Source organism: Sphaeramia orbicularis, chromosome 22 (assembly GCF_902148855.1).
Source record: "Sphaeramia orbicularis chromosome 22, fSphaOr1.1, whole genome shotgun sequence".
Taxonomy (NCBI): Eukaryota; Metazoa; Chordata; class Actinopteri; order Kurtiformes; family Apogonidae; genus Sphaeramia; species Sphaeramia orbicularis.
In genome coordinates, this window is record NC_043978.1 from 1,722,170 (window position 1) to 1,749,137 (window position 26,968).

The 26,968-nt window shown below is 37.1% G+C and overlaps 1 protein-coding gene across 1 annotated transcript; it reads right to left on the reverse strand.

Moving 5' to 3' along the window:
* LOC115414340 (inositol-3-phosphate synthase 1-A) lies at positions 1-25,521 on the reverse strand. Its single transcript, XM_030127655.1, has 11 exons — positions 25,330-25,521; positions 19,276-19,400; positions 18,481-18,642; positions 17,310-17,439; positions 15,202-15,395; positions 13,490-13,639; positions 7,166-7,381; positions 4,571-4,735; positions 4,376-4,489; positions 1,867-2,084; positions 1-378 (listed from the first exon to the last, which is right to left on the reverse strand). Exons 1-11 carry the CDS (start codon positions 25,337-25,339, stop codon positions 186-188), a joined length of 1,677 nt encoding a protein of 558 aa, XP_029983515.1. The 5' UTR covers positions 25,340-25,521; the 3' UTR covers positions 1-185.
* Between the last annotated feature and the right edge of the window lie 1,447 nt (positions 25,522-26,968).

Consider the following 26,968-nt stretch of genomic DNA (forward strand, 5'->3'; position numbering starts at 1 on the left):
CCATATGTGTTCATTCATAGTTTTGATGCCTTCAGTGAGAACCTACAATGGAAATGGTCATGAAAATAAAGACAAACCAGGTGAGTCCAAACCTTTGGCTGGTAGTGTATATCAGTACTTCACACTAAGGGTCTGCCTCTAAAGAGGTTTTACCTTTGGAATTAGACAAAATACTAAGTTTCCACTCATGCGTCTGCTGCATGACCCACATGTGTGCAGCTGCTGCTCTGAAGCCCTGAGTGGATTCCATTGGTTAGAGGAGCTTTTTTCACGACAGTGGCGCAGCCGTTGACACAGCCGTCATGTCGAAGCAGGAAGTCTCGTTGTAACTTGTGTTCTAGTAGCATGTGGTTCTGAGGAGGAAGCCCCAGGCAGGCTCTGAAAAAAGGAAAGCAGGAACTCCATCAACAGTCTGACATGTGCATTTCATGGAGAACTGGAAAACAAAGAGTCTGCTCTATCTCAGAAAAACTTTCTTCTAATGCTCACTTACCTCGCCTAAACACTGTTTGCACACAGAGAGGCTTCCAAAAGAGAACTGTCAACGTTTACTCCAGTCAGGGGTCGTAACCCTTAAAGACCAGCACTAGTTTTTGTGGTGACTTCCAAATGAATTTAACTACCACATGATTTATCACCATATATTATAATACTATCCTTTGCATTTAGTCTACATTTAGTTTACTGATCATGTCATGACAGCTCAGTAAACTCAAAGGTTATTGTATCAAAATGGAGAAAACAGGAATATTTCATCAGAATAGATCCATAATTCTACATGAAAACAAACACCTACAACCACTGTTATTTGTCAGACTACATGGGATTTAACCAGTGTTGAAGAAGATAGTCGGTTCCATGTTTACTACTATTACTACTACCACTACTACTACTACTATTACACTACTACTATTGTTGCTGCTACTACCACTACTGCTACTACTACTACTACCATATTTGACTCCACCCCCTTTGGTTTTGATTACAGGACACATTCACTGTCACATCTGTTTTGCCACATTATGCTTATGTAGTGTCAGAATAAGGTTCATAATATTTTTTCCATCCATAGTTGCATTAATTTCCGATTATTGATGATGGAGAATCAGACCGCTGTATCAAGCCTTCATCACATCCCGAATTAGAGTCTGGACTTTATGGAGGTCTGATCCATGTGTAAATGATGTCTCATTGTCCCTGAACCATTCTGTCACAAACCTGAGGATCCTGGTCAGTCCTGGTATTGTCCAATCTGTATGACGTTAGAGACATGAGATGACTGTTGAGTTTCTGTAAATTGGCTTGAGAGTCTGGTTTTGACTGGATCGATATGCAAAGTGACATGAGATAACTTTTGTTATGATTTGGCGCTATATAAATACAGTTTGATTGATTGATTGACACTGACTGTATCAGGTAGAGTTTGATATAAACAGCCTGAACAAAGAAAGGAACTGCCTGGATTTAACTCAGCAAATAGTTCGGTTCCTTCCATGGGTCAATACTGCAGTGATTCAGAATGTTTCAGCTGGAACAGGTTATGTAACTCTAACTGGTGCAGTCAGTGGCCTCTGTAGTAGTACTGTGACACTACATAAACATTATGTGGCAAAAAACATGCGACAGTGAATGTCTCCTGGAATCAAAACCAAAGGTGCTGCAGTCAAATATTGCATGTGCGACTTTTTTTTGGCCAGGCAGTGTATATAACTAAAAAGAAAAGCAACAGCCAAAATGATCAAAACAGGAAAAAATTTACAAAAATGTACAAAAATGCCAGAGGAGGACCGAAGGGTTAAGAAAATCTGAACACAGGTCTCCTACTCCACTACGAGACAGCTGAATAGATATGTGAATTGTCCACACCTCATGATGTTTTCTATGCAGGCCCTCTGACGGAAGAAGGCGTTGATGATGGGAGTCCCTGGTGGGACGAGGGGGGCCTTACAAAGGAAAGACAGCAGTGATAAGACGCTGTGGAAGGACTGGAAGTCATCCTCGCCTTGAGGCCGGACCTCCACACGCTGACATAGCTCTGTCAGGATCACCAGGTCCAGGATGATGGGGCTTGCTAGTAAAGAGTCCTATTAGAGAAGGAGAAAAAAGATCCAACAGACTTAGGAGACATTTACCACATGATACATATGTGGTTCAGCCTAGACCAGGGCTGCCAAACTCATTGAAGGTCAGGTTCTACATTCAGCCTAATTGGATCTGAAGTAGGCCAGACCAGTAAAATACTATCATAACTACCTGTAAGTGTCAACTCCTAACTTTTCTCTGTGTTTTAGAGCAGTGTTTTTCAACCTTGGGGTTGGGACCCCACATGGGGCTGCCTGGAATTCAAATGGGATCAACTGAAATTACTAGTAATTGATAAAAAATTAAAACCCACTAATAAAAATGTACATTATATAGCCTAAATGTCATCTAAAATTAATATTTATTTGCAACATGTCATAGCAAACTATTACATGATCAAAAACAAATTAATTTTAGCCAAAAAAAGTCTCCATTTTGAATGTCTGGGGTCGCCAGAAATTTGTGATGTTAAAATGTGGTGTGGAACCACTGGTTTAACCCCTTCATTCAGATGTTTACACTGGATTGAGATGTTTGTAGCACAGGATTTTATCAGTTTGAGAAAGAACAGACTGTACCAACCAACTGAAAAAGGGGATTGGGAGCAGTTAATGCAGTGTTTTTCAGCGTTAGGTTCTGGACCCCACGTAGGGTTGCTTGGAATTCAAATGGAGTCGCCTGAAATTTGTAGTAATTGATAAAAAAATTTGAAAAATTAAAACTTACTAATAAATATGTACATTATATAGCCCAAATGTTGTCTAAAATTAACATTTATTTGCAACATAGTATAGCAAACTACTGCATGATCAAAAACAAATTAATTTTAGCAAAAAAAAAAAAGTCTGTTTTGAATGTCTGGGGTTGCCAGAAATTTGTGATGTTAAAATGGGGTCACGAGTCAAAAAAGGTTGGGAACCAGTATTTTAGAGTGAAAAAAGTAAAATTACATGATGAAAATGTTTACATTTATAAATGAGGCTTTCGCTGTCAGGGGCCGACAGCAAGGGTATTTCCCTGATATCCCCCCAATGCTCTGCTGTATAATAAACACATAAATGTCACAATGTCACAAGAGATAACAACTTAATTGTTACTAAAAAAACAAATAAATTTTAAAAAACAAATAAATTGTTATTCAGAAAGCAGACTGGATAGATTTAATATAAAATGTGACATTGTATAGAAATACCCACAACTGTTTATTTGATATTTTCAGGACATTGTCAAACAACCCTCAGCCACTTAGAAAAAACACACCACCTGGTATCAAAATAGGACATCATATAAATACAAGGTAGTGGCGTGAAGAAAGAGAACTGTTAGACAATTGATCTGAACTCAGTTTGAGCTCCATGGACCTGACAGTGTCAGAATAATGGTCAGAGAACTATAAGTTTCCATAAAACTCCACCTAGTGAATGAAAATGACCCCATATGAACTCTGGATGGTAGATAGAACATGGACACTTGGAAGAACATCAATATGAACCAATTTTGATCTCAATCATTGTTCTGCATTTTTAAAAGCAAATAACTACATTGTAACAGCATTTAATAATTTAATAATCACATTTAATCATAAAAATAGTATTCATTATTGAGTCATGGTCCACTCACTGACAGTCATCTACAGCTGCAGAATGACTCTGAATGTCTCTGCCAACGTATTTGGGTCAGTTTGTCCAAGTAGAGTTACCAAGGCCACCGAACCAACCCATAAAGATAGTGACAATAATTACATTAAAACTGCACTTTATTGTTTTATGGAGCTGAGCACCATCCATTCACTCCCCAACAGTAGGTGGTGGTAATGTGCTGTAATGCTAATTAACACCAGACATTTCACAGCATAAAAGAAGAACCAAATGTTCCATATCATATGTTAACATATGTTAATTACAGTCTAATAACAATTAGCAATTGCTTTACACTCAAAAACATTACTGCAGATCAGGTTTATCAAGAACCGCAAAGTTACAGTAATGGTATGAATTGTAGTGTATGGGATGGTGCTGATATGGAACTATAACAAGAAAACCCATGAATATACAAGAGAACAGCTGTAGAATAGTTGTCCACTTAGTGAGCACTATGCATTAAAGGGTTAATGAGATCCAAAGCTGTTATTTTTACTGGATTATCAGTGAACTGAGGCAGTAGAGCCTCATCTTCCACCATCAGATTAATTTACTCAATTAACCACTTAGTACTGTCACTTAAGAAAATAAAGAACTACAATGTTAGATTTGTGTGTCTCAAATACAAGTTCTACAGAAAACCAATCACTAACCTCACAGGTGTTGTGCAGTGCAATAGTGTTGGTTCCACCCAACATTATTTCAGATGTGTATTCATCCATCGCGCGCTTGCTGTCTCCCACATAGGGGACGTACTTAATGACCACCTAAAACAAGAGGCAATGAGACACAGTCAGAGGTTGTTTTCTGTCAACATTCACACAAGACAGGCTTATTTTTACACTCACACAGTGGTCTGGTTTTTCTCCTGGATGGTACAGTACTGGGTTGGACTGAACCATGTCATCTACCACGTTGCTCTTGGAGATCTCTTTGGACTGGAACTGTAGCGGAGCTGACAGGTTTTTGCCATCATTGTTGCCAAGGTGATTGTAGCTGACAATGGAGGTTGGCTGCAACAGGGAAAATTCAGTGAACACATATGTTAGTCAGAAAATAAGACTATGTGTAGTAGGAATTTTAATCGAATATTATAGTATGGATTCATTCTCAGTGTAATTAACCCTTTGCTAAACTCATCCCAAGAATAACCACAGTCCACACTTCCACTGGCAACTAAGAAATAACCAGATGGAGCCTCGACAACAGAAGATACTAAAACAGTGTGCATATAAAACCTGTAAGTCTGACAGAAAACCTTCTTAATGATTACAGGGTAGTGTCATATATTTCACTTTTGTGAAGACAAAACCTGACGTCCAGACATGTTGCATAAGAATTAATCTGTGAAATAGCTCACTGAATCCATTTTTATAGGCAGACATTCTGAGAATTTTGGATTTAGATCTTTGTTCCTTACACCTAAACCAGTGTTTTTCCAACCCTGGGGTCGCCTGGAATTCAAATGGGGTTGCCTGAAATTTCTCGTAATTGATAAAAAAATTTAAAAAATAAAAACTTACTAACAAAAAATATAAGGTGAGTTGACAGAGACAATCACAATACATAAAAGACATGACAAACCCTGGAGCTGAAACTGCAGCACTGTGGTTCTGTTTATCTGTCAAATGTTCATTGTGGTCAGTTTCAGATGCTGCAGCTCTTTCATAATTCATAGTTTGAGTTCTTGTTCGTTCAGTATTAATTGTCAGCCTTGTAAATCCAAGCTGGACTGACTGTACATATCCTGACCAAGGAAAACAAAATTCTAACGTTGTGCAGTAATCTACACCTGGATTTACTGCCTTCATCCATAATGATATACATTATATAGCCTAAAGGTCCTCTAAATTTAATGTTTATTTGCAGCATAGTACAGCAAACTTTTACATGATCAAAAACAAATTAATTTTAGCCAAAAAAAAAAAAAAAAGTCTCCATTTTGAATGTCTGGGGTCGCCAGAAATTTGTGATGTTAAAATGGGGTCGCGAGCGAAAAAAGGTTGGAACCACTGACCTAAACCATAGGCCTCATGTAAGAACTACTCGTACTAACAAATTTGTCCTTTGATGTCATAATTGAGTGATTAGGAGAACTTGCAGCATTCCCAATTTTGGGGGGATTTTGAACAGTGTTTCCAACTCCTCAGTAAGGAAAATATCTATTACCTGTCCTAAAAGTCAATAGACGTTAACAATTTTTCATTACAATTATTAACAATGTAATGAACGATATACGACAGAGGAATAACATTGTGTTAGAGACAAAAAGCAAGCATAAAAACATCCTAAATATGTTTAGAACTCCAAATGAACTATAATCTGTCAGTTCTACTTTTGTTTAATGTCCTCATTCCAACCATTCTCTTTTATCTGGGCTGGGGACCAGCGAAGAAGGGTCTGAAAAATCACTAAATATACCAACAAAGGGTCTAAGTGTGAAACACTGACTTTTCCAGCTGCAGACAGACCCTGGGGTTATATGACTGGGACACAGGAATACATCTGGTGTCATTTACAGGAAAATGGGTGAGTTTTAGTGTTTGAGTCACTTTACAAATGTTAAAAGTAGCTAAACCTGTTGCTTGGTGCTTTTTGAAAAAAAGACTTGCTCAGGTAGTCTAAAGAGTTGGTATCAATGAGCATGAATTTTCTTCTAAGTACAAACACAATATCCAAGTAATGCAGAGCTCATGTTCTGACTACAGTTGTTGGCGCTTCACAGTCAGTTTTTTTTTTTCTGACAGAAACAGACTGAACAAACTCATTAAGAAAGCGAGCTCCATCATTGGGACTGGACTGGAAACAGTTCAGCAAGTGGCTGGGGTGAGAATGCTCAGGAAACTGGACTCTATTTTGAAGAACGCATCTCACCCACTGCACCATCTTGAGGTGTTCAGAGAGAGCACCTTCAGCCACAGACTGAGCCCCCCTCGGTCCAAGACTGAACGCAGTAGGAGGTCCTTCCTGCCTGCTGCTATTAGACTTTTTAATATCGCTGTGCGATAAATTATTATTGTATGCTGTGCATACTTAGGTGTGTTAGGTGTTTTAGTTTATTGTATTATATACATTACTTGTATTGTACATATACATATATATATATAGATATAGATATCTTTTATTCTGTTTATTATTTATTTGTTCCATTGATGGCTGTTTGTGGGATGCTCAGAGTGTTTTTCTTCTTGTACTGCTGCTGTTGTAACAAAGCAATTTCCTGCAAAGGATCAATAAAGTATCTATCTATCTATCTATCTATCTATCTATCTATCTATCTATCTATCTATCTATCTATCTATCTATCTATCTATCTATCTATCTATCTATCTATCTATCTATCTATCTATCTATCTATCTATCTATCTATCTATCTATCTATCTATCTATCTATCTATCTATCTATCTATCTATCTAGTCCATGACTCGACATCGGTTCTTACCTTTATGCCCGCGCTGACCAGAAAATCCACCAGCACTGACTTGATCTTTGTCTGACCTGACTTGAAGTCGTCACCACCAATAAACACCCCTCTCTGCATGGCCAGCTCCACTGCCCCTGGGACAAATGTGTTCTGAGGGGATCCATTAATGTAGGCGCAGCCCTCCAGTATACTGGCAACTGCAAACAGAGTGGAGGGAGAAACCTCTCCACCAGCCTGACGGAGGAAAGGAATGTCAATTAATATGTCATCAAACTGACTCCACTGACGAAGAAAGTACGGCCAGAAGTAACCGAGTACAAAAATGGGCTCTACTTACAGCTACAAGAGGTGAAAGGGTTTGTATCCTTCCTGTCTCTACCTGTCCTTCCTGTCTCTACCTGTCCTTCCTGTCTCTACCTGTCCTTCCTGTCCCTACCTGTCCTTCCTGTCTCTACCTGTCCTTCCTGTCCTTTCTGTCCCTACCTGTCCTTCCTGTCTCTACCTGTCCTTCCTGTCTCTACCTGTCCTTCCTGTCTCTACCTGTCCTTTCTGTCTCTACCTGTCCTTCCTGTCTCTACCTGTCCTTCCTGTCCTTTCTGTCCCTACCTGTCCTTTCTGTCTCTACCTGTCCTTCCTGTCTCTACCTGTCCTTCCTGTCCTTTCTGTCCCTACCTGTCCTTCCTGTCTCTACCTGTCCTTCCTGTCTCTACCTGTCCTTTCTGTCTCTACCTGTCCTTTCTGTCTCTACCTGTCCTTCCTGTCCCTACCTGTCCTTCCTGTCTCTACCTGTCCTTTCTGTCTCTACCTGTCCTTCCTGTCTCTACCTGTCCTTCCTGTCCTTTCTGTCCCTACCTGTCCTTCCTGTCTCTACCTGTCCTTTCTGTCTCTACCTGTCCTTTCTGTCCCTACCTGTCCTTCCTGTCTCTACCTGTCCTTCCTGTCTCTGCCTGTCCTTCCTGTCTCTGCCTGTCCTTTCTGTCTCTACCTGTCCTTCCTGTCTCTACCTGTCCTTCCTGTCCTTTCTGTCCCTACCTGTCCTTCCTGTCTCTACCTGTCCTTCCTGTCTCTACCTGTCCTTTCTGTCCCTACCTGTCCTTTCTGTCTCTACCTGTCCTTTCTGTCTCTACCTGTCCTTCCTGTCTCTACCTGTCCTTCCTGTCCCTACCTGTCCTTTCTGTCCCTACCTGTCCTTCCTGTCTCTACCTGTCCTTCCTGTCTCTACCTGTCCTTCCTGTCCCTACCTGTCCTTTCTGTCTCTACCTGTCCTTCCTGTCTCTACCTGTCCTTCCTGTCCTTTCTGTCCCTACCTGTCCTTCCTGTCTCTACCTGTCCTTCCTGTCTCTACCTGTCCTTTCTGTCCCTACCTGTCCTTCCTGTCTCTACCTGTCCTTTCTGTCTCTACCTGTCCTTTCTGTCTCTACCTGTCCTTCCTGTCTCTACCTGTCCTTCCTGTCCTTTCTGTCCCTACCTGTCCTTTCTGTCCCTACCTGTCCCACTGTCATAGACTGACTCAGAAATAGCTGAATGTTTGATTCCTAGTTGGATCCATCTTCTGGTTCCATACATTGATCTTGGCCAATGCTCTAAACCTCCAGATGCTGAACTCAGCACCATCTGACATCACCTTGAACCAGCAATATTTACTAAAATCCCATCAAAGCTCTGATGCAGCTGGATCCACTTCTATATCATTCATACATATAATACTGAAAAAGTGCCTTTAATCTGTCTCCAGCTCCATAGAATGACCAAACATGACCTTTGACCTTAACTCATTTGAATATCATGGTGGAAAATCCGGTCAAATCCTTAGGTTGGACTTTTCAAATCTAACAGAACGTTCTGGTCCACCTTGTAGATTCTATTGGTGTAAATCTGTTCAACACACTATATTTATCCATCAAATATTTCAGTTGTAGAATCTACAAGGAGGGACAGATGTTCAGTTTGAAGGACAACGAAGAAGGTTGAACACTGATCCATTCCATGTAGAAGGGAATGGAACATCTGACTGATCACCTAAACATGTCTGATTTACTCCTGTTTGTTGTTCTTCTGATCAGAAGGATTTGTTGCTTTAATGGAACTCCTTTCCAGTTGAGTTAACCATGTCCCTATGAATCCAACAGAGTTCAGACTTAGTTTTACAGACATTATCAGGATAAAGGATCCATTTGCAGATGATGGATCTGACTGTTTTACTGCAGGAACCGAGTCACGCATCAGTGAACACGGAACAAAAGGATTTTAGAGACAGAATCATGCATTTGACTGAGACACACACACTTATTTAGAAAATACATCCAAACAGATAGGAGACCAGAACGTGTCCTTGGGAAAAAAAAAAAAAAAACAATTTGAAAATGTAGACCTTCCTTCTGCAGATTAAAAATAAAGACAGATGAACCTGATACCACCTCACATCACTGTGGAAGAAATGAAGACACTTTTCCAAGCTTCTGTGTGGGGCCATGGAGAAGAGCAGTAGAGGCACATCTGACTAAATCTGAAGAGCAATCGTAATTCCAGCCATCAATCATATCTAACCCACTTCCTGTCCATAAACACGAGAGACCCAAACCTAAAAGCAATAGATTTTCTATAGCCCAAAAACACAGTCAGGAGTAAGAGTAGAAGTCCTCCTTCCTCCCAGATCACATGAATAACAACATGCTCAAAGGGAAATGGAGATTATTTTCCCCACAACAGCAAAAAGTGACTGTATAATTTACTATAGATTTAAGTGGAGTTTTCAGGAGGCAGTGTTATTTTAGTAGTGAAGTTCTGGCATGTTTTCCTTTCATTCCCTACATTTTAACAGCAAAATCTGGGCTTTCTACTCATACAGAGTAGGTGGTAAGCTTTCAAGACAGATTTGAGTTTTTAACCCATGAAAACTCAAACATCCACAGACAACAAAAAACATCTACTGTACTATGTTTAATTCCTGTTGATCCACTAATCCGATCAATCCATGTCAATAACTGGTGTAAAATACAGTTCTTCATCTTTTCATGGTCATCAGATATGACCCATTTGGACGTTCACAGGCTCTGTAGTTACCGTGGAAACACAGTCATCTTCTACAACATTGATTCAGCAGTAAAACCCATGGAGTTGGATCAATGACAGTGGATGGACACACTGGTTTATGTTCCGTTAATGACAGATTTAACTGAAACAGTCACTTTTTCTTCTGTATTTCCTGTTTTGATAGAATAACCTTTGAATTTTATCTGAGCTTTAATTAACATATAAATGACCGGTGAATTAAATATAGGAAAATACAGGATTTACACTGAAAAATGCACAGGGTAAATTAATAATAAATGGTGATGAATTTAAAAAAAAAAAAAAGTTATGACAAAAATAGCAGTTTCGTTGTTAAGGATTAAAGAGCTACAGGTAAATTATCACTTATGTTTTCTTCTGCATCATTGTACGTTTTCACAACATCAAGGCTGACTTCAACTTAAATGGATGAAGATAAACAAATAGACTCTTTACATGTACATGCTTAACTCTGTTTTGATCATATTTGGGAGCTGGTGTTCCCTTATGAAACATACGTTATGTTGTAAATCTATGTGACATTTCAGTGGCTGCTGCCGAGCATTTACGGTATTGTGGTCACTTTGGTTTATTTTCCACTATGACCTGACTCATTACACTGTTCATGTTGTTAAATCAATAAATACATCAGCCCATGCTATTTCCATTTAATCTGTTTAGTTATTTTTTTTAATTTCTGAAAGACTAAACTATCTGCGTTGTTTCAGTGCGATGCTTTCATTTTCATCACCATGTTTCTATTTCTGTTCTGTTCTCCAGGATAAGACGTACACATTTCAGTATCCTGATTATTATTCAAGTAAAACATGAATAAGGTTGAATATCCAGAACAATATCTGCAAGTCATAGAAAAATGAAACCATCAGTGAAGATCACACACAACAACCGGAACAAGATGAAAACAAGACAAAGACAATACAAGATGAAAAGCACATGAAACAAAACTAGATAAAAACAACATAAGTTGCAACAGAAACCACTAAGACATTACAACAGAACTCTAAATATTTTCCTACTAGACATTGAAAACTGACTTTCATATTGGGTTGATGTTAATGTTTATACTTTCAGTCTGTTTTAGTTTGATTTGGGGTCAGAATGGGATCTTAATATAACACAAGTTTCAGTTAACTTTGTGTGCAAAAAGAAATGTCAGAGAAATGTGCTTCGAAGGCCTGATGTTGACCATGAGGCTTTAAGGACATTTCAGAGTTTGTACTTTCACTTTGACCACAGTGAAGTTGAATCAGTATTTCTACTTTTACCTGTCTACAGGTATCTGTACTTCTACAGGAGTAAATTACACTGGTCAACAACAAATTTATTGTTTAAGTTTTTTGAGCTGATTTAGGATAATTTTGGTGTGCTGAATCCAGAAATCACATTAATTTTGCTCAATCAGGTCAACTTTCTGAACTATGCTACATATTGGCTTTTTAACATTTTTTCTTACATTTAGGGGCATTTTCACATCACATGATACAAAATTCTTTCATATTTCTTGCAATAAACGAGTTCTGAAGATTTTACTTTTGCCAGTTTATGATTAATGTTTTTTTAATATTACAGGTGAATGAAATGGCTGCGACTAGAAGACCTTGTAAAAATAAGCCTGACGTATTCTGCTACATCTGCAGTGAATACACCATTGTACCTAACAGGAATCCTGTTAGAAAATTTTTTTTTTTCCTCTTGAAACCTATTTTGGGTGAGAACTATATAAAAAAAACAACTGATAAAGTCACAAAAATGTAATCAATTTTGTGAGAAGATCAAATTTTTCAAAATCAAATTAGCAAAAAAACCTGACCTGATTGAGAAAAACAGATGTCATTTTTGGATTTAGCGGTGCAAAACGGTCCTAATTCAGTTGAAAAAATCTAGACAACTTGCAAAAAACATTTTTTTGTAACCCAGTGTTATGTATGGACGACTTGAACCTCCTCTGCTCAAATGTCTCCATTCTTCCCTCCACCAAGAATCTCCTTACTACATCTCAGTAGCATAACTCAGATCTAGAAACTACCTGAAATTAAACATATGTGGAGAAAAGTAGAAGTGTGTGAAACAGTCCATTATTTTGCAGACAACAGAACAAAGTAAGGGCAGGAAGTACTGTATTTTCTGGCCTATAGAGCGTACCTAACTATAAGCCGCACCTGAATATAAGCCACAGGTGTACACGTTGTAACATGAGATATTTCCACAGAAAGATGGTAAACAGACAGATTATTACCTCCGCTGAGGAGGTTATGTTTTTGCCGGCGTTAGTCTGTCTGTCTGTGTGCAAGATAACTCAAAAAGTTATGGACGGATTTGGATGAAAATTTCAGGAAATGTTGATACTGGCACAAGGAACAAATGATTACATTTTGGTGGTGATCGGGGGTGGGGTGGGGTGGGGTGGGCGTGGGGGCACTGATCTGCCTTTGCGGAGGTCTGCGCTCTCCAAGTGCTTTTCTAGTTTAAATATTTATTTCCATACCTTAACTGCTTTTTTCCCAAACAGTGCCTATAACACGGCAGTAAAACGGTAGGAACACGGCTGGTTCAAAAACCCAGAAAAGTCATTGATCTCTATCTTCATCTTCCTTCTGTGCAGTGAAACCACTGAAGTTGAATAAAATAAATAAAGACAGAAGTTGTCTTCTTCAGTGTCGGAGTTGAACAGCCTCAGAAAGGCTTACACCTTCTCAGTCTCTCTTCCGTTGTCTCTCATTGTCACTTTTCTATTTCCTTCTTTACAGACACATCGATTAGTTTTAACTTAAAAGCTGCATCATATGCATTTCTTTGTGTGTTTTCCATGATGAGAGTTTGTGCATGACACGCAAAATGATTGTTAAAATTTAAGCTTAAAACGTCTCCTCTTCCCATCACCTCTTCCACCTGTCTGTTTCGCTTTTGCGCTTCCTGCTAGAGCGCCCCCTGGAGGCCGTTAGCCCATAAAAATCTATACTTGAGCAGCATCATTGTATAAACTGCAGGGTTCAAAGCGTGAGAAAAAAGTAGCAGCTTATAGTCCAGAAAATACGGTAAAATAAAAACTCACCCATGAGGATTCATTTTTCTCATCTGATATAAAAAAGGACCATCTGTTGTTTCGAATATATGGCATTTCATCTAAAAAACCCAGCAATATTTCTATTCTCTAAGATTTATTAATCACTAAACATAATAGAGGGTTTACACTTGGACCAAAAGGCTGCTTTTACATTTTTTAATGGATGTGGGCCTTTCCTGAATAAACCTCCTTGGCAGGTTCCTCACCTCAACCGCAGCGAGCAGATTCTTGGCGGTGTCATTCACCCCTGGTATGACTCGACAGAAACACTCAGTATTAGCGGTCCACAGAACAATGACTTTGTCCACACCGCTGGACTGATGGAAGTTTCTTATATCAGCTTGGATTTGCGCCACCTGGAAAAACATTTCCTTTTAAGTCAAATTCCATCTGAAACACCAGTATGAGGAGGAATAAACTGACTATTATCAATCACAGTAATAAAGAATACCATTCAGACAAAGGCTGGATATTATTATTATTATTATTATTATTATTATTATTATTATTATTATTATTAATAATAATAATAATAATAATTTCGTAAACCCATATTTAATTCACAACAGAACATAGAAAAAGTGAGATAAAGTATTATTTTCATAAAATCATTTGGAATTTGGTGCCAGCAACATGTCTCAAACTTGTGACAGAGGCAACAATAGACTGGAAAATTAAGCAATATTCAAGAGAAACAGCTGGACGACCATTCTGCAGTAAATCATGTCAGCTGGCAACAGTTCTGTAGTATGAATGCGTATAAAGAAACAAAGAGCATGTCAGAGAAGCAGAGTCTAAGAAGCACACAGAGGCATAGGTGTGAAAAAAACTGCATCTACAAATTGTGGAACAATTTCAAAATTGCAAAAACTCTGAATATATCATCATCATCTCCTGTTTACATGAAGTACTTCGATTTTTTTTTTTTTTTTTTTCCGTAAATGGGTTTTCTGAATAGTCTCAAGTATTCTGATAATTTAAGTATTACCACTTTTTCAAACTCCTCAGTAAGGAAAGTAGCTATTGGGTCAGGTCAAGGGAACACGTACATCTATGAGAAAAACCTAAGTTTCTCTGATCTTATTCTGTATGCACTCATTGGCTTATTACTGTGGTGTAGAATAAAGGCTTGTATTAAAAATACTGGACTTGTTTTCTAGACACATTGGTCTTTACATCATAATAGGATCAAGAATTGAAACTGTTACTGTAAATCTGTGTCAATATGTCCAAAAGTTTCCAATATATTTTCCAAAATTTTGACATCAGTGTAGCTTCATATGTTACTGAACACATCAGAGACAAATTTAAGTGAATTTCTTGTGGGAACCGCATTTTAAGCACTTGAAGGTAAACCTTGTCAAAATCAGTGACATTTTGATGAAACCGTGTTACAGAGGAGCACATTTTAAAATACTTTTGGTCAAATTTTATTTGATGCAAACATCATCCTTACTATGTTTAAGTACTTACAAATACCTACTGACGTATGGAACACACATTAGTCTAGGTTATATCTGTACAAAGTTAGAGCCCATTGAACACCAAACATGGAACCGTGCCATCGCTGGACCTGACCCTATTGTCTCTCCTAAAAGTGGCTAGAAGTTGCTAAATGATGTCATCCCCTAATTTGCATAATTGGAATGTCCAAGTAATTGTACTCGCAATATAAATCACAATGTACTTTTGTAGCTTGGCAGACAGAGAAAATTATTTTGTGCCATTAAGAGGGAAAATGTGCGTTTTTAGCGTTTGAGTCACTTTTCAAAAGTTGCTAAAAGTTTGCAAACACATTTCGAAAGTAACTAAATTTGTTGCCAAGTGCTTTTTGGGAAAAAAAAAATGTTGCTAGCGTAGTCTGAAAGGTTGATAAATCAAGCAACAAAAGTCCTAAGTTGGCATCAATGAGTATTACCTGCTCTGCCATAGTCCCAGTGAGAACATTATCAGCGCGACTCTGTTGGTTAGCAGCAATGAATTTTGGGATATAAATGGAGGGTCTGGGTTTCATGTGGCTCATGTGTGGTCGGAGCTGCTCTTGTAATGACCAGTCGAGCACCTGGGCTCGCTCCATCGCACTTCCAAGATCCATACCGGAGATATCCCAGCCTAAAAACACATGCAAACACATTTAAATGAACGGTGTGGGTTCTTACACAGGCTTTGTTTTCTGTAGTTACACTGGCTGAAGCAGGTCAGACAGACAGATGAACTGCAGTAGCTCTGAAAATAGCATGACTGCTACAAATGTTTCATCCACTTTTCTTTCAAAGTAATGACTAAATTAGAGTAAAGAATCCATGACACCACAAATACCTGTCTCAAACTGTCTTTGTCTTGGCAGAGTTGTTACACTTCGGAAATGTTTATTCATTTTTATTTAGTCTGTCAGTACATGTTTGGATTTCAGTTTAGTTTTTCATGTACCCATGTGCAAGTGCATGACCAGTTTTAGTTACATTTTAAGGATCTGACTAGTTGTTAGGTCCAAGGAGAAAACCCAAAATTCAATCCCATAATGACTCATACACCATCCTGTTACTGGGTGTTTTGTGGAACCTCTGACACTTTACTTTTAGCAAAAGTAGCCATTTTCATCCTCATTTTTTAGTGTCCATTATACATTATTCATATTGGAAATGCATATTTATATATAAAAAACAAGGGGCAAAGACCTCGGCTCCAAAATGAAGCCAACGGTCAAATGTCTGAAAGAGTAATATTACTGATGCCCACTGGGCTCTGGCTCCAAAAAGCCCTTCTCTAAAAGAAACACTACGTCAGTCATTTGTCTTACTGGGGTTACTGTGGTCTCAGATCTGTATGAATTGGACTATGAGAGATTCTGTTCATTTAATGAAACACATTTTTCCTGACAGATGGCTCCTCTGCAGCTGTGATGAACAGGTTCCAATAATAAGACTGTAAAATGATGAATGTGTGCTTGATGAAGTCAACAACTCAGTAAGCTAAAGTGCAGATGACTGGCTCCAAAATAGTTCCGAAACCAATGGTTGACATCATGGTTCCTGCGAATACTGGAGCTCGATCACAAGTAAAGCTGAAACAATCGATTCAAGTCAATTTTAAAAATTATTCGATTGCAATTTTCCTGAATCGAAGCTTCGTTTCATTAATTTCTCTGCTGTTAAACATTGGTCCCACCGCTGTTCCATACAAACAGTTATTGTGATGCACGTGACGCCAGGATCAACACAAACAACAGAGGAGACAAGGACAAAAGGGCAGAAAATGTCTACATATTGACTTTTCTCCATTGGAACCATCACTTACTCCTTTAATCTTTCACACAAACATTCTAAATCTGAGTGTGTGTTTGTTTCAGTTGGATGTTAGTTCCATGTTCAGTTGGTCTAAGTTAGTCAGGTGGATCCAAATGTGCTTCAGACTGAGCTGACAGACTGTTACCTCCGCCAAGGAGGTTATGTTTTTGCCGGCGTTGGTTTGTTTGTCTCTGTCTGTCTGTCCATGTGCAAGATAATTCAAAAAGTTATGGATGGATTTGGATGAAAATTTCAGGAAATGTTGATACTGGCACAAGGAACAAATGATTACATTTTGGTGGTGATCGAGGGTGGGGTGGGGGTGGGGGTGGGGGCACTGATCTGCCTTGGCGGAGGACTGCGCTCTCCGAGTGCTTTTCTAGGTTATAGATGTCATTGGACTGGTTTGTTTTGTTTTATATCTATAGATATTTTTATAAATATTTTTATACTGTTGTTATTGTTATTTCTATATAGATTTCTTTTCTATATCCTTTTACTTTCATACTTTTTGTGGTTGTTGTTTCAGTTGGTTCTGGAATAAAAGACAAGTTGTCATGTTCACTATTTTTTCAGCCTATTCAAAGAATTGTTTAATCGAAGAAAATTAGTTATAGATCAGTTGATTACAAAAATAATCTATAGGTGCACATCATGCACAGAATACTGCTCCCTTTCATGCACAGGTCACAGGCAAACAATTGATACACAAACAAGAGTCCGAAAATTCAACTCATACCATCAAAGACAATGTCATTCGGGTGAACCATAGGTAAGAGGTCCCGGAAAGGCACGTTGACCTCGCCTTCGAGCCCTGATCCCAGACAGACAGTGGACGCCTGCAGCAGGGAGCCATAGTAGTTTGCTTTCTGAAGAATGTGGGAGAGAAAGGAGACAAGAACACTGTGAAATGTTCCACTGAAGAAACAGTCTTAGGATTTATTAGAAAGGGGTAAAAATGTCAGAGCATTAAATCCTGTGAACCATTTGAAAATGTCCAAAAAGGTAACCAGATTATGGAACACACAATATATGCCCATATAAGGAAATATCTGAGACCTGAACCAGTTAAGCCCTGAACACTCCACTGAACATACCAGCCTATAATGAACCTCAGACAGTTTATTAAAAGACATATTGCAGACTATATTTATAAAATAGGACAAGAAGATTCTCTGGTGGACCCTTACAGCAGCCTAGGATTTGCAGATCCTCTTACAGCCTTTTTAATTACCCTACAAATGACTTTTTGTGTGGATTCAACATCTTACATACACTATATGGACAAAAGTATTCAGACACGTTAGGAAGAAAAATCTCCCATTAAATTTCAAGGAAATATTGATGTTTATAAACTACATGGACATAAATATTGGGACACATGTCTACAGCTGTAAGATGTCCTGTTGATGAGGATCGGTCACAGAAACATCAATATTTCCGTAAGGTTTAAAGGAAGATTTTTCCTCTTAAGTGAGATGTGAAGAAAGTAGATGGTAGTAGTATAGTAGATAATGAGGTAGAAAATTATTATTTACAGTCAGGGAACGAAAAATATTTTAGAAATTTAGAGGTAGAACATTTAAAGTCATCGTCATGGACAAAAAATAAAATCAATATTGAGAGAAATTAAGTCAAAACCATCTCTGAGGCATTTTAGAACCAAAGATAACCATTTAAACCAAACAAACCCATGCAATGATATTTGTCCCATAATATAAAACTATATTCTGACATTAGTCATTGTTGTTTTGTATCCCAGATCCCTGTTAGAAAAGAAACACCTGAATTCAATGGGTCCACAGACTTCGGTCCTTATAATGTTCACGGCCATGAAAGATTATTTCTATACTGCACTGATATGAAATTAAAGGATGCAAATTCATGTTTGGTCATGCGCATGACTATACCTTTACTCCAGTCTTGGTCCTCCAGGTAAGGCCCAGCTTGTTGGCTAGTACAGCCGCTGTAACAGTGGTCCCATTATTGCCTCCCCAGCCCACCAGCATCACACCCAGTCGGGGCACATGCCTCTCAGTGCGAAATGTCATCTCAGTGGTGTGTGGAGTCACCTGTGTTCCATACAGAGCACCATTAGTGAACTTTAACGCCAGTACATAGGGATTATCTGACAGCACTTTGGCTTTGTGATAATTGAAAAAAGGTTTACAACCTGCCAAACAGAATAGTGACATTTTTTACTTGCAGACACAGACAGATAACACATGAAAGTTCATTCTGTTACAATTTCCGTTATGTTAGGTAGTAACCGGGTATGAAATTCTGAAATAAGTCCATTGTAGCTCTTTGAGTGATTGATGATAAATACTCTCTACAGATAAAAAAAACAAAAAAAAAACAAAACAAAACTTGCGAGGTCAGATATGTTGCAGGTCTTTTTTTAACTGGACAAACACAAATGATAAAATATCTGTACAGGGTAGAACTTTAAGAATGTGACACATGTTTTGCATTATCTGTAACAATTAATTATTTTTCATATATTCTATATTATTTCATGGTTTAACAGCTCCTGTTGCAGATGATTTTCAGGTGCTGATAACATAATAGTGAATGCATACATCAATAATAAGGTGAACAAAATACATAATGGGCTTTTGTTATGCGCCTGATTTTACAGAGGGTATGGGTATGTCAATCATAGGGACAGAAAAGTCACTGTGTAAAAGGAACAGCTGATTTACCGAGAGTTTGTTCCCATCTCTGTGGACTGATGTCGTCTGGTAGGAATACTGAGACACAATGTGAGTATCTGTGTACCTCACATTAGGGCTGTTAATATGAATGTTCCCTGACATGGCAGCTGAGTCTGCAAAGACACAAGACAAAAATACAATGACTCATTGGGGTTTACATGATTTTAATACAGCTGTAATGCTTTGGACAAGAATTCTATTTATGCTTTGGGTCTGTGGCTGTTTGGGTCTTACAAATATTTAAGTTTAGGTTAACCCATACAGACTCAAACATTCACTGCTGAACAAAAGCATCTACTGATGTAAACTGTTTAATACCCACTGGTCCACTAATCCTATCAATACATGTGAATATTTGGCCTAAAATGCAGTTTGTCCGTTCATACTCATCAAAAGAACAAAAGAAGAACCTAAACTAGACTTCCATACTTTTCCTGAAGGAAATGTAACCCATGTGCTTGCCTCTTGCCGGATCAGTGGACTTGTGTGATGTAGTGAATGTGTGTGTCAGTGTTTGTGGACTGACGTCACCACAGACTTTCTGCAGACCTGTATTCAGATGAGAAGCCCCTCCCACAGTCTGTGTCAGTCCCGTTAAAGCAGTGTTTAAATAGGCTCCTTTAATTGAATAGTTCCATGTGTCTGTGTCTGCGATCCCAGGTGAGCTCATTCATTTCATAGAGAGAATTTATGGGAAGTTTTTCAGCTTAATTATATTTATATTGTTTTATATTTATTCTTGTTGCATTTATTATTTATCATTTAGATGTATTTTTCATTGTACTGTATCTGTATTAGTGTATGTTTTTTTGTGGAGCCTTAATTATCTTAATTGTCTGCAGCTGTGACACACAGACCCCATGTGCCGTTACCATGACAACGAGCAGCGCAGCCACTGAGGACACAGACACGCACGCTCATCTATGACTGAAACACTGAAACAGCTCCCAAACAGAGGCTAATTATGGGAAAACCGTAAATGATAGGTGAAAACTAACATAATGGTGAGCAGCAGTCAGACCTGGGGAACACACAGATGTGTTTTTTTTTCTCCGTACTGTGAGAAATGACCAAGTTATGACAGTGTGAAAACAGTCATCTCAGCAGGAGCACAGCGACCCGTTTAACACTGATTTGTATTGATTTGAATAGGCGCTAAGGAGGGATATGCTGCAAAACTACTGCCTGTCATTTCACTTTAGAAAGAGCTAGGTCTTCAAACATGGGTTCATTTGAAGCCCAAGAACCGTGGCTACATTTTTGGAAAAGATCATTCACCTCCTACTTATTGTTTGGCCGGGAGGGCGAGTTGTCCAGAAAATTTTCAGGTGAATTTGGCTGCTCCTCCACTCTAGGTGATGACATCACCCACTCTAGCAGATCAGATTTTTATTAAACCCAGGGGTTTTTGAAGACTCACCTATCGAAAACCATCAACCCCAGTCTCATACCACAGACATTTTGGAGAGATGACAAAATGCCTGCATTTTAAAGTTTAAATGAAGTCTGTAGGTCAAAGTATGGTGAAGCAGTAGTGGTCAGAAAACAGACAACTTTTTTGTCACTCCCATTGAAAATGAATGGTTTTTTTTTTCACATATTTGTGCGAAAACTGTAAGTGATATCGTTACCATGTAACCACACAGACAATCTTTGGGCCAAGCTGAACATTTCTACGTTGACAGAATAATTTTAGCACAAATCGTTTGGGAATGGTAGCCACTTGAAAATGGACCAATTCATTTCGGATGGAGAAATTTGACCGGTTTTTCGCAATTTTAACGAAATCCGTGCATCGGAATGTCAAGCCAATAACATAGCACAGCTTTTGAGACCAGGCTGCACATTTTTGTGACATGTAACATGTTTGGGTCTATTTCCAACGGTCTGGGCCGCATTTTTTTTCAAAGTTTTTTGGATAAGTCATAAATCAGAATAATAATAAATACGACGAACAATAGTCCCCTGTGCATTGCATTGTAAGCACATGGGGAATGAACAAAAATGAGCAAAATAATGAACAAAGATAAACAAAATAAGAACTAAATGAACAGAAAAGTACATGATCAATAAATAAACTATAAGAGAATACCTGATTTTCACTGAAAAAAAAAAAAAAAAATGCAAAAGATAAATAGAAAATAAAGAAAATAATGTTAAATCACTTAAAGGTTAAAGGTTGTGAAATTCACTTTTTCATGTAGTTTGACAAATGACAGTGGTTAGAGACTCTTGTTTTACGTTCAGTTACTAAAATATGTAGCTGAAAAATTCACTTTTTCAGCAGTTTTGTTAATCTTTATCTTTATCTTTATATTGATATAACTGAGTTTTTACCGACATCTAAAAGATTAGTAAATTAAATATTGAAAAATACCTGATTTTCACTGAAAATTGCAAAATGCTGAGAATAATATTATAAATTGTGATAAATCAATTGGAAGAGATCAAAAAAAAACATTTGGAAGTTGTGACAAAAAAAGCTGAGAATCTTTGAGGACTGTAATGTTAAAGATCTTTGTATCTTGGTAAAGATCTGTGGCTCAGAAGGTAGAGCAGATTGTCCAATAACTAAAGGGTTGGCGGTTCAAATCCCACTCCGTCCAAGAGCAAGACACTTCACTCTCCCTTCCTCCAGTGTCACCCACACGGGTGTATGAATGTTTGGTGGTGACCAGAGGGCCACTTCTGTCAGCCTGCCCGAGGGCAGCTGTGGACACAAATCTAATTTACCACCACCAGAGAGTCAATCAATAATGTAAAGTGCTTTAGGTACCTTGAAAAGTGCTATAGAAATCTACTTCATTGTTATTAATTTATTCTGTAGGGCAGAAACTAGTTGTTATGTTGACCACACGTAGTTTAGTTATAGATAAATTAGGAAATTAAAAAAAAAAAAAAAGTTCTGTAGTGGAAGCTGTTTCCCTCATGTAGTGATGCACCATTGCAGAAAGAACACAGAGGAAATGTCCGTCCTCGTTGCAAGTAAATGGTTTAAACATCACATTTCCTCAGTGTACAAATGGCATTCTTCATCATCTTCTTTCATTTTATTGGCAGATTGCAACCAGCGCTAAAAGGTGCATACCGCCACCTACTGTACCGGAGCGTGCACCTTCTGGGTTTATTACTTCAGGTTACTATATATATATATATATATATATATATATATATATATATATATATATATATATATATATATATATACACATATATATATATATATATATATATACACATATATATATATATATATATATATATATATATATATACACATATATATATAATATATATATATATACATATATATATATATACACATATATATATAATATATATATATATACATATATATATACACATATATATATAATATATATATATATATATATATATATATATATATATATATATATATATATATATATATATATATATATATACAGGGTGTCCCATAAGTCTCCATACATAGGAAAAATAAACATTTCTTGACATAAACCATTTTTATTTATATAATATGCTCTATATGACTGCCATTTTGTCGGGAACACATTTCAATGCGTGTCCTCCACTGCTGAAGAACTATAAAGAAGAAATATAAAGAAATACATGTTAGAACCATATGTATTATGTCTCCTATGTATGGAGACTTATGGGACACCCTGTATATGTGTGTGTGTATATATATATATATATATATATATATATATATATGCAGGGTGGGGAAGCAAAATTTACAATGAACATTTAGTTGTTTTTTCTCAGCAGGCACTACGTCAGTTGTTTTGAACCCAAACATATACTGATGTCATAATCATACCTAACACTATTATCCATACCTTTTCAGAAACTTTTGCCCATATGAGTAATCAGGAAAGCAAACGTCAAAGAGTGTGTGATTTGCTGAATGCACTCGTCACACAAAAGGAGATTTCAAAAATAGTTGGAGTGTCCATAAAGACTGTTTATAATGGAAAGAAGAGAATGACTATGAGCAAAACTATTACCAGAAAGTCTGGAAGATACTATTAAAGAAGAATGGGAGAAGTTGTCACCCCAATATTTGAGGAACACTTGCGCAAGTTTCAGGAAGCGTGTGAAGGCAGTTATTGAGAAAGAAGGAGGACACATAGAATAAAAACCTTTTCTATTATGGACATTTTCTTGTGGCAAATAAATTCTCATGACTTTCAATAAACTAATTGGTCATACACTGTCTTTCAATCCCTGCCTCAAAATATTGTACATTTTGCTTCCCCACCCTGTATGTGTATATATACATATATATATATATATATATATATATATATATATATATATATATATATATATATATATATATATATATATATATATATATATATATATTTTATATATACACATACATATACACACACACACGTATATATATATATATATATATATATATATATATATATATATATAAAATATATATATATATAAATAATATTTATACACACACACACACACCGGTCAAAAGTTTTAGAACACCCCAATTTTTCCAGTTTTGTATTGAAATTCAAGCAGTTCAAATCCAATGAACAGCTTGAAATGGTACAAAGGTGAACTGTCAGAGGTAAAAAAAAAACAACGTAAGGTTAAACAAAACTGAAAAATAATGTACATTTCAGAATATAGTGTATATGTGTGTGTGTATATATATATATATACACACACACACACATATATGTATATATATATGTGTGTGTGTACATATATATATATATATATATAATATATACACACATACATACATACACACACACACATATATATACACACACACACACACACACATATATATATATATATATATATATATATATATATATATATATATACATATACATATGAGATAAATGAAACAAAAAATAAAATACAAATAAATAATGAATAAATAAATACAGAGGTAAAGCTGTACTACATAAATAACATTAGTATTTATATATTTATATCTTCTCTATTAGTCCTGTTCCCCTCAGAAAAATGCAGAGCCTTGTTTCACTCCCATTTGATCCCTTCTTCCTAGTATTCCTTCTACACTCCATCTCCACTCTAGTTTATAGATCCTCTCACTCAAATCCTCCTACACTTCATGATATCATGCTCAAAATGTTCAACATCAGTACATCCATCACATTTATCAGAACCGCTCCAGTCCATTCAAAACTCTGTTGATCTTCATCTCTTCTGTCCCAGTCTCAGTCTTGCTACTGCCACTTCCTCTTCTGTTCTTGGCTTGAAAAACTTTTACACCATCTGATTTTTGGTCGTTGTAACAGTGCCTGCCTCTTTCCTCTGTGTCCCACTGCTTCTGCCACTGCTTTTTTAATTCATGACTCGGCCTCACCTTTGCCTAATGATACTTTCTCTACCTTCTCCTCCTTTTGCTTTAAGGCTCTTGAGCTGCTTCATCTGCTCTCATTGCCCTAGAAATGGCATTATGGGTAGAGCTGTGGTTGGTAATACCTGAACTCAAGGTACCGGCATGTCATGTTAAAACAGGATGTGAAAAGAAAGACGTTGTAAGTGCCAGATAATATTTTCTTTGTCACATCCGGGGAGGAGTTATATGAGGGTGGTACCAACGTAGTAAAATCAGCTGTTTTACCTGTCTGAATGAATGAACGGAGGAGGTGAGGTCATACTTTTGCTGATCGCCGCCACAGTATACTGTCTTGGGTGTTTTTTTAAATATTACTGGATTATTTCACTGTTTGTTTTTTACCTTTAATAAACGTATGGACATTACTCTGGAGCTCACTTTCCCTTTTTTATTGTTTAGCAGCGCGTCCGGAAAATAAAGATTTTTTCCCTCGCTTAGCCTTTCGGGGAGATTGTTTTTTAAAAAGTCGCCCCAACAGACGAATTCAGACTTCTTCAGTGACCGAACTGCGATATTCAGAGAAGTAGAACTGTGATATTCAGAGAAGCAGACTGACTGTCCAGGGGATTAGCTCAAAGCAATAAATGAATGACTCGTGTAACACACATTCAGAGAAGCGGAAGCCCACTCACCTTCCATCATTTGACGCACAACTATGTGAGTAAATTCACTTTGCGTGGACGGTCGCGATGATTCTGGCTGAAACCGAGTGGAAAAGTCCCCTTTTAATAACGGAAAAGAACCGGCGTCAGTTGAATTTATGCTACTCGTGCTGCCGTCTACAACCCGAGTACCGATCTTTCTTCGTTCGACGGAGTCAGTGCAACAGCCAATCAGATTGAGTCTTTCCTGCACGAGGATGAAGAGCATGGAAACTGCGACTGTGAAACAGATCTAAACCTCGTTACAAAGCAGCGTGAGATGTTAAAAAGTCACCGCCATCTTACTAGGGGACAATTAGCAAGCGGCAGATTCTCCTAAATTAAAACATTAGAAACATTGCAATAGTTTTGACATAAATGACATTAACCCTCCGGTATCCCGTCCAGCAAGGCCCTTACTATGCACCAAGTGTGCGTTTTTCGCACACTTTGAGGAATAATGTCAAAACATTTTCATACAGTTTCTTTTTAATTCTTTTACACTCTTTTCTATTTCATCAACTTGAGGCGTAAGTAAAAATACCAAATACTCAATAATTGTCACATTTTTTAACCCTTTAAATGCTGTGTTTGTAATGTAAACAAACCATTTTTTGGATGCAAAAAACAAAACAAAACAAAAAAACAACAACAACAAAATTTCAATATACTCCATAAAAAGTGGATCACATATTATTGGATTTTTTCATCCTGGCATATGTCAGTGATTAACTCCAACACTGGTTAATTTGCATTATTATTTTTGCTGCTAGGTCAAATGTTCAAAAATACTAGCATCTGTCACCAAGTGTGCGTAAAATGCACACCTATAAATCAAACTATTAAATATTATATATTGATTTATTTTTCTGCTCTAATTTGATTTTATTTTTGTAAATCAAGGTCAGCTCTAATCATACAGATCAAATGAAAGAAATAGTGCGTTTTAAGCACACTTGGGAGACAGATGCTAGTCCTGTAATTTTCTTTTGTTTACAATGTGCAAATTTTAGTTGGTGGCCAGAATTTTAAAGATCATGCAAAAATGAACAACTTTTGAATTCTAGCCTTATTTAAATTGTGAAAAATAAATATGAAGTTTTTTTTAAAGCAAAGTGTGCCTAAAAGGCGCACCCAGATACCGGAGGGTTAAGACGGATTATAACTTTGTTTAAATAAAAAAGTAAAGTAACCAATAAAAATAGTTAAAGTTTGCTGATTAACGTAAAAAATAAATAAAAATAAAAATTTAAATATTAAATGTACAAGTGGGTTGATTTATACTTAGTAGTTAGACCAGGGTTAGCCACATTTTTCTGACTTGTGAGCTACTGTTAAAATGACCAAGTCAAAATGATCTACCTATGCTAAAAATTGCTAAATATATATTTATTTGTATATATGCTGAGTATAATTTATATATACAGTGTAATGTATCTAGCATAACTGCATGAACCCTTATGGCTCAATACATTTCAATACATTTCTAGTCAGTAAGCTTACATTACTCTGATGAATGGCATTAGTTTTTGTTTTTTGACAGAAACCTCTGCTAAATAGCAGCTAAATAGATTACATTAACAACACTGTAGATGACTTTGTTGTGCAATGCTTAATGGAGTTGCAAAGC

Coding starts and splice junctions, on each gene's coding strand:
- LOC115414340 (XM_030127655.1), bottom strand. Junction 15,396..17,309: donor GAATGACATTGTCTTTGATG/GTATGAGTTGAA, acceptor ATGTGTTTTTAG/GCTGGGATATCTCCGGTATG. Junction 4,490..4,570: donor GAGAAAAACCAGACCACTGT/GTGAGTGTAAAA, acceptor CTCTTGTTTTAG/GTGGTCATTAAGTACGTCCC.